This window comes from Thermobia domestica, chromosome 5, assembly GCF_964235325.1.
Source record: "Thermobia domestica chromosome 5, izTheDome1.hap1.1, whole genome shotgun sequence".
NCBI lineage: Eukaryota > Metazoa > Arthropoda > Insecta > Zygentoma > Lepismatidae > Thermobia > Thermobia domestica.
In genome coordinates, this window is record NC_137458.1 from 311,549,033 (window position 1) to 311,563,490 (window position 14,458).

General features: G+C 37.0%; 1 protein-coding gene across 1 annotated transcript in view; it reads left to right on the forward strand.

Moving 5' to 3' along the window:
• LOC145686785 (dipeptidyl peptidase 1-like) overlaps positions 1–14,458 on the forward strand; it is a 57,005-nt gene that overhangs the window by 15,674 nt on the left and 26,873 nt on the right. Inside the window, exons 3-4 of the mRNA XM_081760442.1 lie at positions 6,169–6,327; positions 14,218–14,351. Coding sequence (XP_081616568.1) covers positions 6,169–6,327; positions 14,218–14,351 — 293 coding nt within the window. The remainder of the gene's footprint in view (positions 1–6,168; positions 6,328–14,217; positions 14,352–14,458) is intronic.

The window sequence follows — 14,458 nt, forward strand, 5'->3', positions numbered from 1 at the left end:
GGCATTGCGTAGAACGCGTTGGAAAATATCTAAGTACCAGTCATCTATACCCTGACATTGTGAGTAATATCAGTAATAACTGTTTTGTAACGTCAGTATAGTGCGCAGAAACTCGTCAAGGGTGGGGGCGGAGTTCAGGTTCTTAAATTCACATAACTTATGCTGTTTATATATATCTGTGCTGCTTAATCCAGTGTAAAGAAAGTAGGATTGATGCCCAATTTATCCTATGTATGCCTAAGCGTTAAAGGGGGTCTATAGCCCCATTTGCCCCCCTTGGATTCAAATTTGTATATATATATATATATATATATATATATATATATATATATATATATATATATATATATATATATATATATATATATATGTGTGTGTGTGTGTGTGTGTGTGTGTGTGTGTGTGTGTGTGTTAAATTCTTATTATTGCATAATACTTTGCTCCAGGGGGAGGGGCTAAAATCCGAGGAGGACTCTTTGTTAGTCAAAAGAGGCGTAAACAACAATAACGAAAATAAATTTCATGGGCCTTATTCAGAATCGTTCTGACGCGTGATTAGTGTCAGACTAAAGAGTTCGACTAACGTATGTTTCCTTCAGTAGACAGGCCTTTAGTAAAATGATAATCATACGTCAAAACGACTCTGCATAAGGCTGCATACAGCCAAGGAAAAATGTAATTAGCAATAAATAGCAAGCAAGGTATACGTAGTACAAGAAACAAAGACAGAATATGTGACACTTACTGACGGTTACTTCTACCATGTATAGTAATGTTGTCACTTCTCTAATATTCAATTCGCATACATTTGTATTGTAATACTCGTTCTAGTTACCTCTGACGAAGAAAATGATAAAGAGAAACGTGTGCTATTGAAATATCATTTGTTCCCAAAGTGCGTTGCAAAAGGATTTAGAATTCTCCAGATTTCGCGCCAAGCCACTGACGACCAATTTTCACCGTTGGACGTGGTTAGGAAACCACTAGATTAAGTGAGAAAACCACACTGGCCTTGGCAAGCCTGGTTACCGTAGACCTTGTCTTTCTCAAATTTCTCGAAAGCTAAAATTGTCAGAGGGCTACACTTTTCTTTCTTTCTTTTTTTCTTAAAGTGATGCAATCAAGGATGTTATAAAATAGAGGATCTGCCCATATGTATCTTCATCCGATTAAATCAATGAACCCAAAAAACAACTGAGCATCGCCAAATCTGATTGGCTACTCTCGTTTCTTGCATCGTCTGATTGGCTACTTTCGTTTCCGCCATGATTGTTGGCTCAAAACATTGCGATCCTATTGGCCAGAGTGGGCAGAGTAGGGGTGGCGAAACTGTGACGTATGGCTTCAAGATTTTGTTGTAAGGGCAGATCCTATATTTTATAAGATCCTTGGATGCAATTGAAAAGTATGACAGGTCAAGACTTTCTCCTATATTCTCAGAGTAGCAACATTAGCTGAACCATGGAACTTACTTTGAAGAATTTGTTTTTAAGTGTACTTTCAATAAAATATTCTTTTCTATAATTTTAATTATCTTCCGTTAAACCCTGTATTTCTGAAGGATTGTTTACATTTCAACAAATTGATGTGGAAATATATTTCTTTGTGTATACCAGCAGGCCCGTATCCACGGGGGGGCAAGAGGGGGCCGGCCCCCCTAAATTTTGGCTGGCCCCCATAAAATTTCATGGGAGGCTTGCAAATGAACTATAATATGGTGATGAAGTATAATATGATTGGGTCGGGGCCCCCCAAAATTTTGGGGCTGGCTATGGGCCTGTATACCAGTACCAGGGTTGCCACACTCCAGACTCGCGATGATGCCAAACACGAGTCTTAATTATGCTAGATTTTTGTAAATTATGCCAGATTTTCAAATTATCCTTCCTAACTAATTTTAAAGACCCGCTCCTATTTATCTTCATTATTTTAATGAAGTGTTTCAACTGTATTTATGTATAAAGCTAATATGACTCTGTCAGGAATGATAATGAAAGAAATTGGTAAATGATACATTATAGGGGAGGAAGGTCGAATTTATATTTTATGAATAGATAACATTTTAAGAAACATATACACAACATGCCGCTTCCGACACAGCCCTGAAGCATTTCTTTTAGTGTATTACTAGCTGACCCCTGACGCTCATATCCCTCCCTCTCAAGTTGTAAATTGAAAGGGACAGAAACATCCCAGATAACCACACATTCAGGTTTCAGTTGACAATAATAAAACTATGGGTAAGTAAATATGTTTTATAGAGTCACGTTTTGCTATTTGTGAACATTTCTCTAAATTCAACAACAAATTACAATCGCGGAAATACTGACTGGTTTCATTGTTCCAACCATTATTCAACTAAGAAGAATAATTCTAGACAGCACTTGAATCATCTAGATGTTCGTTCTTTTTCTGTTCACCAGAGGGAAGAATGAAATTATGCTAGATTTGGCCAAGATGCTAAAGTCAAGATGCTAGATGCTAAATACATGTGAATTATGCTAGATCTAGCACCAAGATGCTAGATATGGCTTCACTGACCAGTACATAAGTTAACATCTAGAAAATAATGTGGAAACACGTTTTTTACGCCAAAATGATTGAAATGGAATGCCACCTAAAGTACTGTTGTAATCATAGCGTAACACTATGTATCATTATTAAACGAATACAAACTACAATTAATTTGGGAGAAACTTTTGCCTTTGTATTTAACAATCGTGTGTTCCCTTAATTTATACTAACAGTATTGCAACATTTAATAACAACAAATTTCCGGTTTCAACATTACATGCAACGGGAAACATTGCATGTCTATTTCCAAATATACAGTCTATGCAATTGAATTGGTTTTCACGGCCATCTATTGACTTGTGTATCTATTTGCTTGGTGTTCTTTAAGTAGTTACATTACAGGTATGCCAACTATAGCCACGGTAGTATGCCAACGATAATTTATTGTGATATACATAATTTAAGTCAATGCTATGTGCCAGTGGTCGTCAAACTTTTGAACCTTCTGAGCTACCGTGCCGTTTTTAAATTATATTGTGAGCTACCAATCAAAAGAACTGCAAACTTTTTTGAAAAAAAAAATCTTACGGTACTTTTTTTATTACCTATAAACTTACATTTCAAGTAAATATGAAATCAATCTATCCAAGTTAGCAAATGTCTAATATACTCACGAAAAACATAACGTTTAGCAAATGTCTAATATACACACGAGAAACATAACATTTTTAGCAAATGTCTAATATACACACGAAAAACAATGTTTAGCAAATGTCTAATATACTCACGAAAAACATAACGTTTTTAGCAAATGTCTAATATATACACGAACAACATAACGTTTAGCAAATGTCTAATATACACACGAAAAACATAACGTTTTTAGCAAATGTCTAATATATACACGAACAACATAACGTTTAGCAAATGTCTAATATACGCACGAAAAACATAACGTTTAGCAAATGTCTTACACACGAAAAACATAACGTTTAGCAAATGTCTAATATAGACACGAAAAACATAACGTGCACAACCCCACGCGTATACAATCAACTGTGAAATGAGGCCGACAATGGCAGTTGTGCGGAAGAAACAAGCATTTGTTGTCGTCAGCGCCCCCTGTCGTTAGCGTAAACTCACTGGAGGAATTAAACTTAGCCAACCGGAGCGTTAACGCGATCTACCGAAAATGTTCCTGAGAGTTACTAGTAGCTCGCGATCGACGGTTTGGCGATCACTGCTATACAGTAGGTATACGATAATGCCCTTATGATAATAGGTGAATATTTGAAAATTTTAGAACGCACACTTTTTTGCTGTTTTATGCTAATAAAAAATTGTACTATTATAAATCATGTACAGTGACAGGTTTTCGATAATTATTCCCGCTAAAATAAATCGATAACAATTTGAGAATTGGCAAATGGTAACCCTGCAAGGGCGACGATCCTGGGGGGCCGAGGCCACCCCCAAAGCTCCTGTGAGCCCCATGTATTTTCATGAATATATATTTTTATTGTTATATGTATTGTTACATGTATTTTTTTATGAATGCTTCCCCCCCAAAGTTATAGGGAAATCGGCGCCCTTGCAACCCTGTATCCATTTTCTAAAATCAATTACTTTTACGACGGGGTGGAAATAATGTCGTTGTTGAGAATAGTGTTAATAAGGATTTAAAAAAATGTTCAGGACAGTGATGCCGATTTGGAAATGAAATGTTTGAGTTTTACGTCCCACGATTATGCCGGCTAGACGAAAGGAGACGGTGATGATCAGAAATGAATGAAATGCTAAAATGAAGAGAGTAGGAAGAAACGGGAGAACCCCGAGAAAACCCACGTACACGGTGTTTGTCCACCACAAAACTTACTTGGCGCGAGATAGAATCAAACAAAAAAAAAAAAACGCATTAGAGGTGAAGGCTCAAACACTGAACCACCGAAACCCGTCGCCGATTTGGAGTTCGAAACTGGATTACTAGATAAATTTATTATATGTTATTGATATTACTAGTAGTATTTTACTTCTTACTATAATAATCACGTGCATAGAGAACATACGATAGTTAAAATACGATAATTTTAAAGACTAAAATTGATAATGTTGTTATGTGTAGTGGCAACTCTGATTCACAATAAACGTTATGAATGTATACACTCTGAGCTTTTCTATGGCTATATGCTTCACAATGTATATGGCTGCGCATGGGTAAAATTGTGGGGGAACGTGGGGGGACGTCGTCCCCCACTTCCATAAAATATCGATGGCGTCATCCCACTTCCTAAAAAAAATACAATGGGCAAAGATAGGCAAGGGAGGCGGTGTGACGTCATGCGTTCCCCTATCTTTTCAGATCCACTTTTACCCCTGGGTTAGCGTACTAGTCTCTGGTGCGGGAGACCCGGATTCGATTCGATTGCCGATTGAGCTCATTGGTTTTGGATCCCACGTTAAGCCATAGATATCCACGTTTCATATAACCGCAGCATTGAAAAAGACAAAAATTCGTACCAGTTTTGTAATCCATTGTATAATAATACACTAATGAAAAACGTGAAACTGGATGTGTATTTCAGAGCTCCCCCCCCCCCTCAGCCGAAAGCAGAATCTGACATGATACAACTGGTTTAGTAACCTTTAAACGACGAATGACGCAACTGCTTCGTCAAGAATTTAGATTTCAACAGCTCAGTTCCTAATTAAGCAAGGATGATAATTTTGGTACCAATGTATGCTTGAAGGCTGAAGCTTTAGGCTAATATTCATTTTATGTACTATGTGGGGAGGTACCACGGCGGAGAGGGATAGGGTAATGTTCGTTTTTTTTTTTTTTTTTTTTTTGCATCAAGCTTTTTGAGAAGCCATTCCCCCCTTTCTTGCGGGTACACTCATAAAAATTGGTATGTGAAGCAACGAAGTAGTCCAATACATGGTAATACTTCATATGTGTACTTGTTGCTTATACGGGGGGAGACGGGGGCAAAATTTGCCAATTTTTTTAGTCTCAGTTTTTGACGTAAATTACATTTATCTTCAGGACGGTTCCATATAAGACAAGATATCTTTTCACTGAATTTGTCTAGAAGCATAAGACTTAATTCTTGTTTCTGTACATGAAGTGTGCAGCAAAAATAATGTGCCAACGAGAAGGTCTGCAAGAGCCTTTCGAAAATGACATCGTTTTTGAAGGGATTTTGTTTCGAATTTTTATCTCGCTTTGTATTGTACCAATGGCTACCATTTTCCTATATTATTGTTACAAGTATATTGAATACACATTAGCAGCATTTTGTCAGTGTAGGGTGACTGCAAGAGTTGCCAGAGCCCTCCAAATTCTATTTTTTTTATAAAAATATTATTAGGACATTTTTGCTTCTTCTTCTACGGATAGGACGGGAAATGCGCAAATGTTACCTTGTTAGAATCTCTGTTGTATAAGCTTTCTAACGATATATTAATCATGACTCTGTGGTAATTAGGGGAGATACCAGTGACTCCAACGTGAGAGTTTACGATTTTCTTCAAATCCCTTGCGGACATAGAAAGGTTAAAATTCATAATGTCATTTTTTTTATTTTAATTTGCAACTCAAAGAATAAACTATTCTAAATATTATGGTAATATTATTTTCTCTTACCGTCTGATCAGACCGACGAGGGAGTTGTGAGCTATTGTGACCAGACTTTCAACGGATGGTCTCATGACGTTACCCTAAGACACTGGGCTTGCTATTATGGACAGAAGGAGGAAGCTGTGGAACCTAGGATACAAAGAACGTACAAAAGAAGTCAGCTTAAGAAGAAGTTGGTGAGTACGAAAGCAAATATGACTTAAGGGCAGTAGAACCCAGGCCCAAACCAGCCACAGAAGTTTGGGGGGTCATGGATGTGTTTGGGGGGGGGGCAAAGTCATAAAAATTTATTCTACAAATTGTTTTTTCGTATTAATAACAGCATTTTGTATTGAGGTCTGGAGGGGCCACGAAAAGTTTAGGGGGCCAGGTCCCCCTAGCCCCCCTCTGGTTGCGGGCTTGGTAGAACCTTGTGCATTTCTATTTTGTTTTCTAAATGCAGAAGTAATTTATCTATGGCAACCAATGTATTTTACTTCCCAACAGGCCCGTATCCAGGGGGGTCTAGGGCGGGCCCCCTAAAATTTTCACGGTAGGCTTGCAAATGAACTATAATATACTGATAAACTATAATATTTTTGGATCGGGCCCCCCCTAACTTCAGCCGGGCTCCCCCTACATTTTTGGGCTGGCTACCGGTCTGCTTCCCAATAAATGTAATACACATGATGGGCAGTCCCATTTTGTGTGTCGCGAATAAAAAAACAAGTGAAGCATTTAATAATTAGGGAAAATTAATTTTGAGACAAACTGTATTAATTAATGCCTCCAGCGCCAGCAATAGGGTTAGACTACTTTGTAGAATATTACAGTCTTACATTACTATTCTTTGTATTATTATTAATAAAAGGTAAAACAAGTGTCGCAAAGCGTGTCGTCAGTCAAAAAAGTTTGAAAACCACTGCATTAAACCACATGACGTAATGAAAAGTATATATAACGTATTTTCCATATTGAAAAAACGACGTAACTATTCTCAGCGTCCTACTAAAGGGGAAATTAAAATAATCTTATCGGGTGTTCTAAAAACGGTGCCCACGGACCACAGAGCATTATTCTACAATTCAAAATAAAGCGAAAATATTATATAATGGAATGCCCTCCGGGGCCTCCTTCAGCCGCTATGGGGAATCAAAATTTCACAATGTGGCAACATCGCATATTAAGTTGGAACCATTAGCATTGCTCTACAAATCCATGAAACAGTTACATCGATTGTTACGCTTATATAAGTGGTGCTAGTGTCAACTTCTATTGACTTTTAACTGTTATCTGGCAAGAATTGATGTAATTATTTGATGGATTGGTAGATCTAACATATGGTTCTTTATCTGCGACGTTGCAACGTAGTGCAATTCGCGTCTCTGGACGAGGACCCAAAGAGTGTGCATTAGGGATGCGCACGAGACAAGATTTCTGGCTGTCTCGTCTCGAAAATGTGCTGTAAAAGTGATGTCTCGACTCGTCTCGTACTCATCCCTAGTGTGCATATATATTCCCTAGTGTGCTCATCCGTTTTCAGTGACCACTTGATGTACAGACATGGTTCCTTTAAATTTTTTTACCTTTCTCCTGGATAATTTGCGCTGCATTTGTTTAATATCATCCGATGATATCTCTTCAATGATTACACTTTGCATGCTCTCTTTTAAACACTTGACTAAAGCTGCTGAGTTTGCAATATCCTTACCCAGTGTTACTAGGTTGTCTGCCACTCGTTTGCACGTGCCTCCAATGCCATCTGGTGCGCCTTTACCATGACCAGCTTCATGATAGTTCCAGGTGGCTTTAGATATGTTTAGGTACATTTCAAAAAAATCACTGCACAAAACACTAAACATCAAGTTATTCCTATATTGAGTAACAGGGCTGTCACTCCAGAAATGAATTATATCTATAGTCGGAGGCAGTTTTTTCATCACTGGTTGAAGATGAGCCCAAATCGCAGGTGCTCCATGTAGAAGGTTACTGGACAGAGTACAAAAACTTCGTATATTAATGTTAGACTCACTTTTGTCGCGGGTATAAACGACCACCGTGTGCATTGCCACTTGTTGTCTTGATCCTCCAAAGTTAAATGACTGTATTTCTTCTGAATATTTACATGCATAATTCTCACTAAAATCCATGTGAATTATTGCTTCTCTTTGAGTTATGGTCTCTTTTTGCAATCTCAAACTATTTTGTTGGTGTCTTACTCGAGCCACATGCTTCGAAAATTCATCTACTGTTTCTGTTAACTCATTTGCTATTTTTGAAACTGTCGTATTTATTTTTTCTTTAACGACTTTTTTCACCGATTTTACCGATCCATTGCTATCTGTATAATTTTCAGTTTTTGTGATCCATTTTGAATATTCGGCTTCATGATCATCAAATTCCTTGAAAATGATTGTTTTGTTGTTGCATCTTTCACGTTCTCTTAATAAACATTGTTCCTCTTGCGAGTCACAGCAAATTATTTCTAACACCAAGTCTGGTTTTGACACATCTAAACAGCCATATGCATAGAGAGCTTTGATTAACATTTCCATATTTGAATGCTTCACACATTTGCACATCTCTGTTTCACCGATAGTCATTTTCGTCACCCATTTTGGCCGGTACCGGGTAAACGTGCTATAGCTAATATATTTCCTTTCCGGGTTATCTCTCAAATACTTTGTATATAAGGTGGTCATGTTATCTTCCAATACTCTTCGTTGATGCTTTCCACACTTAGAACTGACATAACCCTTTTTTCCTGGGAATATTCTACTGACATTGTCTTGCACGTAAAACGAGATGATATCCTGTTGAAGCTTCAGAGTAGCTTTCTTGCGCACTCTGGTATTTTCTGCCTCTAACATTTTTACGCGCCCTCTCTTCAGAAATCTAGCTGCAGACAACATCCGATATTTTTTAAACATTTTTCCTCTTTTTATTAAGTGTAACATTCGTTTTTTTCTCTCCGAACCCCCACCCTTCATTGTCTCAATTGATTGTGTTAACCGTTGATTAATAACTTCACCAAAGAGAAGCCCTTTTCTTATTTCACTTTTATTTCTTGAAGCTACGAGCTTTCCTACTTTCTTTCTTGGAGTTAAAAATGATTCTTTGTTTGAGCTAATTTCCTTAGAAGATTTCGTTTTCAATCTTTGCAGCCGTTTCTTGTATTTATCCAACTTTCTCTTCAGACATTTAATCACTTCATCTTTTACTCTCAACTCGCGATTTTTTCTCTTCTCACTTTCTTTTTCTCCTGTTCTGTTGTCTTTATAATTTCTGCTACAATTTCTGGGGAATGTGGAACATCCTTCCGTTCCGAAGCACTGTCTGGTGGGATAATATCACAAGAAATAGTCGTATTAATTGCTACTCTCCGCCTTTGTCTCATTCTTGCTGTGTTTTGACGCCACTGTTTTCTCTTCATTCGCTTTTCCCTTTCTGACATTTCTTTGATGAGCTTAACCTGTTCTTTCTTCCGTCTTCTTTGGTATTTCATTCTGGACTTTTCTTTCAATTCTGCAGCGAAGGAAGGACACTCCGCAGCTTTTTGCTTCAGTCTCTCATATCTTCGACGTTCAGCTTCTTTTTTTTTCCGAAGACGCTCTTCGTTACTTTGCTTCTTTCTCGCCATCTGCAAGTGACAAGGAAGTCCACTTCAGATTCCTTATAAGTAACGTCTGGGTGCTCTGACTCCTGATCACGTAGCAGTTGCCATTCTTCTGGCTAGTCGGTCATTCTCCTGGCCTGGCACGAAAATGCCAGGAGAATGACTGCGTAATTATGACAGGAGAATGACATTTCGGTAACATTTCGTTAAAATCTTACATCGTATTTATCTGTTACATGAAATGATGTACTCTTTTTAAACATATATGTTTTGTCTCTCTCAAGAAAGCTAATTAATTTATATATTGTAAAAAACAAATTAAAATGACTTACCAGAAGAATGACTGGAAATGCTGCAAAGAATCACACACCTACTTCGCAGTACACTTACTCAGAAACTGGCTGACGCAACACGCAGGTTGAACAGTGTTGCCAATATCACAGATATAGAAGGTACTATCTGTATAAAAATGAACTCTTACGATTTTGTACATGTAATCAAATGTGATCTTGAAAGAGAAGAAAAATCACCCAGGAGAATGACAGAAATATTAAGGACAGAGTTTGATCTTATAGAAACTATTATTAAAATATTTTTTTTTTTTTTTTTGCTTTCTCTTTTTGAATTGAAAAAGTGCCATATATTTCAAATATTGTATGTGAAATTTATGAAATACAATTGACATCAAAATAAAATATACAAAAGTTATTAGTAATAATTGTACATAGGGACACCCAGGAGAATGACATTTCTATTCATCTTTCCTCTCAAAATATATTAAATCATTACGAGCTATGTAAAAAATACCGATTACCAGATTGATATATTTATAAATAATATGTCTCTCGAAAAGAACTCATTTTTAAAAACATTTTTTTAACTTACTATTGAAAGACTTCAAAAGGCCAATCTATTTGCAAACGACCCATATATATATATATATATATATATATAATGGTTTATTTTAACTTATAGAATGGTGCTCTGTGGTCCATGGGCGCCACTTTTAGAACACCCGATGTATTCCGATGTTGGTTGTCCGTTTGGCTTTTGCCAAAAAGCGTAATAACAACTACGAAAATTTAAAGATTCTCAATTTTTAGGACCGCTTGAAAAGGATAAGATAGAGTAGGGTAGAGTAGAGTGAAGTAAAGTAGAGATAAGTAGGGTAGGGTAGGATTAGGTTAGCTTAGAGTTGGGGAAGATTGGACCCATTTTTTTTTTTTTTTTTTTAATTAATAGAGTGTAAGTTCTCGTTTCTGTGTAAGGTTGAGTTGAGTTGATTTTAGTTTAGCGTCCCTTTCAGCAGCGATTTCTGTGTAAGGATACCAACTCTAATGTGTCTGTACACCTGCAGCCATGTTCAGAATACAAATGCTCGCTACTTTAACACAATCCAACCATGCGGTAACCTTGCGCGAAGTAGTTCCCTCCGCTTGCCTAATAGTTACATGATTATATCCGCTCATATAAAAAAAAATCACAAGTTCCGCTCTTTGTACATATTATCAAGCACACAAATGAGAAAATTATCAGTTTCTTTCCGCTCACACACACACACACACACACACACACACACACACACATATATATATATATATATATATATATATATATATATATATATATATATATATATATATATATATGTGTGTGTGTGTGTGTGTGTATTGTTATATTTCGTTCGATCATCCTATTTTTACATATGTTACTACACATTGTCCTATGTGTTCACATTAGTAATTTTTTGATAGGTATTTTTTTTTTTTTTTTTGGCTTTGATGCAGAAACTAACTTCATTATTTTAATAATTCGATTTTCCTAATCAAATTCTGATATCATTTTTAGAATTCTGTACATCAAATACAATGGCTACAAAGAGGGACGTACGCAGAAAGTGGGTTCTGGCAGGCCCGTATCCAGGGAGTCTAGGGGGCCGGCCCCCCTAAAATTTTCACGGTAGACTGGCAAATGAACTACAATATGGTGATGAACTATAATATGGTTGAATCGGGCCCACTCTAACTTCAGCCGGCCCCCCCCCCTACATTTTTGGTCTGGCTACAGGGCTGGGTTCTGGGATCCGGATCCCCCTGAAATCCCGACTTTTTCTGTAAGTTAAAATTAATTTTAGAGCTAATTTTACAAATTTTAATATAATTTTTCCTCACAGTGAATTTAAATCCTTTGGATTTCTCCCGAAATAAATTACTACGTACGCGCCTGGCTACAGAAATATTTTACGCTAATGTCACCTCATCAACTGAAATTTCTCTTTTTGGCTCAAAAGATAAAATATATTCCAATCAAAAATTTTCTTATAGGCCTTATATCTGAAGAACTTCATATAGTGTAACCAAACCCAAACTATCAGCAAGGGCGCCGATTTATCTGTAAATTTGGGGGGCCCATTCAGATGCAGAAGGTGTATATATATGAAGATTTTAAGACAAAGTGCAATCAAATTATTCCAAATATTGTATATACATAAATAAAATAAGGGGCCCACATAAGCTTTGGGGGGCCCGGGCTCCTTCGCCCCCCTAGAATCGGCGCCCTTGACTATCAATTACCTCAGTATGATATGCTTATTCCGTAGAATATACGAAAACTCGATTTCGGGACCGTTCAAAAATTTTGTGGCCCCTGAACCAAAAACTAATTATTGGCCAAGATCGTAATCTTTTGGGGCATTTTTGTATCATTCCTAAAATTCTTGGCCGAAATCGCAATCTTTTGATCATTTTTTATCAAAATTCTAAAATTCTTGTTTATCCTCCTATACTACAGTATAAAAAGCATTCTTGCATGTTAATGGACATCCTTAATTCTTGAGAAACATTTCTTCGAATTTCCAAGATGTGGCAGTCGATCTATTTTCGGTCAGTTTCTAAGAACAGAAAATATATTTTAACTTTTTTGTTTTCGTTATTTCAGAATGTATTTCTGAATATTTACTTGTAGCTCTAGGGGGTAAAACGACTTCAAAGAAAATACCAGAACTATACCAAATAGAAAACTAAGTTTAATATTCCTAAATTATATACGAAAAATCATTTTTAAAAGTCCGTTTACGATTTATGTTATAGTAAATTTATATTCTAGCTGAAAGAATAGAGTGTAGATAGTGTCGGAAAAATATGAATAAAATTATAGTAGGTGTTTTCGAAAACAATTTCGGAACTATGTTAGTCTCAAACGTAAATAACCTCTATATGTATTAATACCATATTATATATACCATACTATAGTCGGAGTTCGCTCTTTATCAAAACTAAATTATGGTCTGAGTCAACGTCTGCTCCTGGATAACTCCTACTGTTCTCACTTGATTTCTAAATGCTTGTCGGAACAGTATCTAGTCTATTTGATATCTTTCTTTGTATTCGTTTTGTCCATGCGTATCTTCTTCTTAGTGGTTGCTCGAAGAGGCTATTTGTTACAATCAGATTATGGCTTTTGCAGAACTCAATTAGCCGTGCACTTCTCGCATTCATTTCTCCTAGGACGAAATTAACAACTAATTCTCTTCTTTGCCTTCGCCGACTACTGCGTCCCAGTCACCGATGATCATTAAATTGTTCTGGTCTTCCACTTTCATCAATACTTCTTCTATTTGCTCATAAGCTTCTTCCATTTCTTCATCTGTGTAGCATGATGCAGGCGTATATACTTGGATTATCGTCATATTCTTTGGTTCTGATGCTATCTTCAACAATAGTATCCTTTCATTGTATCTCCAGCTGCGTATAATTTTCTGTCCTCTCTTTTTATTCAAGACAAAACCGACTCCTGCTGTACCGTTTACAGCTCTTGAATAAATCATTCTGAAGTCCCCACTCCATGTCTCCACCATCAGACCACCTAACTTCGCTGATTCCCAAGATATCATCTTCATGCGTTCCATTTCTTTATTCAGGTTTTCCAGTTTTCCATACTGTAACAGCGATTGCACATTCCAGGTTCCTATCCTGCAGGGGCTTCGTTTGATGACGACCGAGGAGGCCCTGCTGTGTTTTCCTCCATTGCCGGGGACGACCCTCTGTGAAACAATAGTGTCATATTCTCTAATATCACGTTTTTTTCTTTTTAATTTCTCTTCCCATGTTGTTTTCTAGGGACTGAGTAAAGTGGTGGTGTACCAGCTCCTTCCACCTCGCAGTGAAACAGCCATAGAGGACATCGTGTCCCTTCCTGTTTTTGTCCACATCTGAGCCTTGTCGATGTCAGTCATCTTCAGCTTCAGTGTGGTAATGGTAGAGATGCTGCCCACTACCATAATATCTCTCTTCGTCTGGCTCCTACCCCTAATGGTCTGTGCGGCATGGAAAGCCCAACTATCTCCGGCATAGCTCTTGGGATCATTAGAGCACGCAAGCCCCCCTCCCCCAATCGATTAAATTAGGATCTTAAATCTACTATCTACTGATATGTAATTAAAAAGCTTTTGTATACTTTATTTTATTTTCAGAAAGAAACCTTTATTAATGACGACGAATTTATAGAAAGAATAAACAAGCAACAGAAATCGTGGAAAGCCAAGGCATATCCTGAGTATGAAGGGAAATCTGTCCAGTATATGATCAACAGAGCAGGAGGAATTAAGTAAGTACAACCTTCATTTATTTATGGGTAACTGGGAACAGAAATTGACCGTCTGTAAGGGTACATTATAAATGAAATGAAATCTTTGAGTTTTACGTCCCACGGTT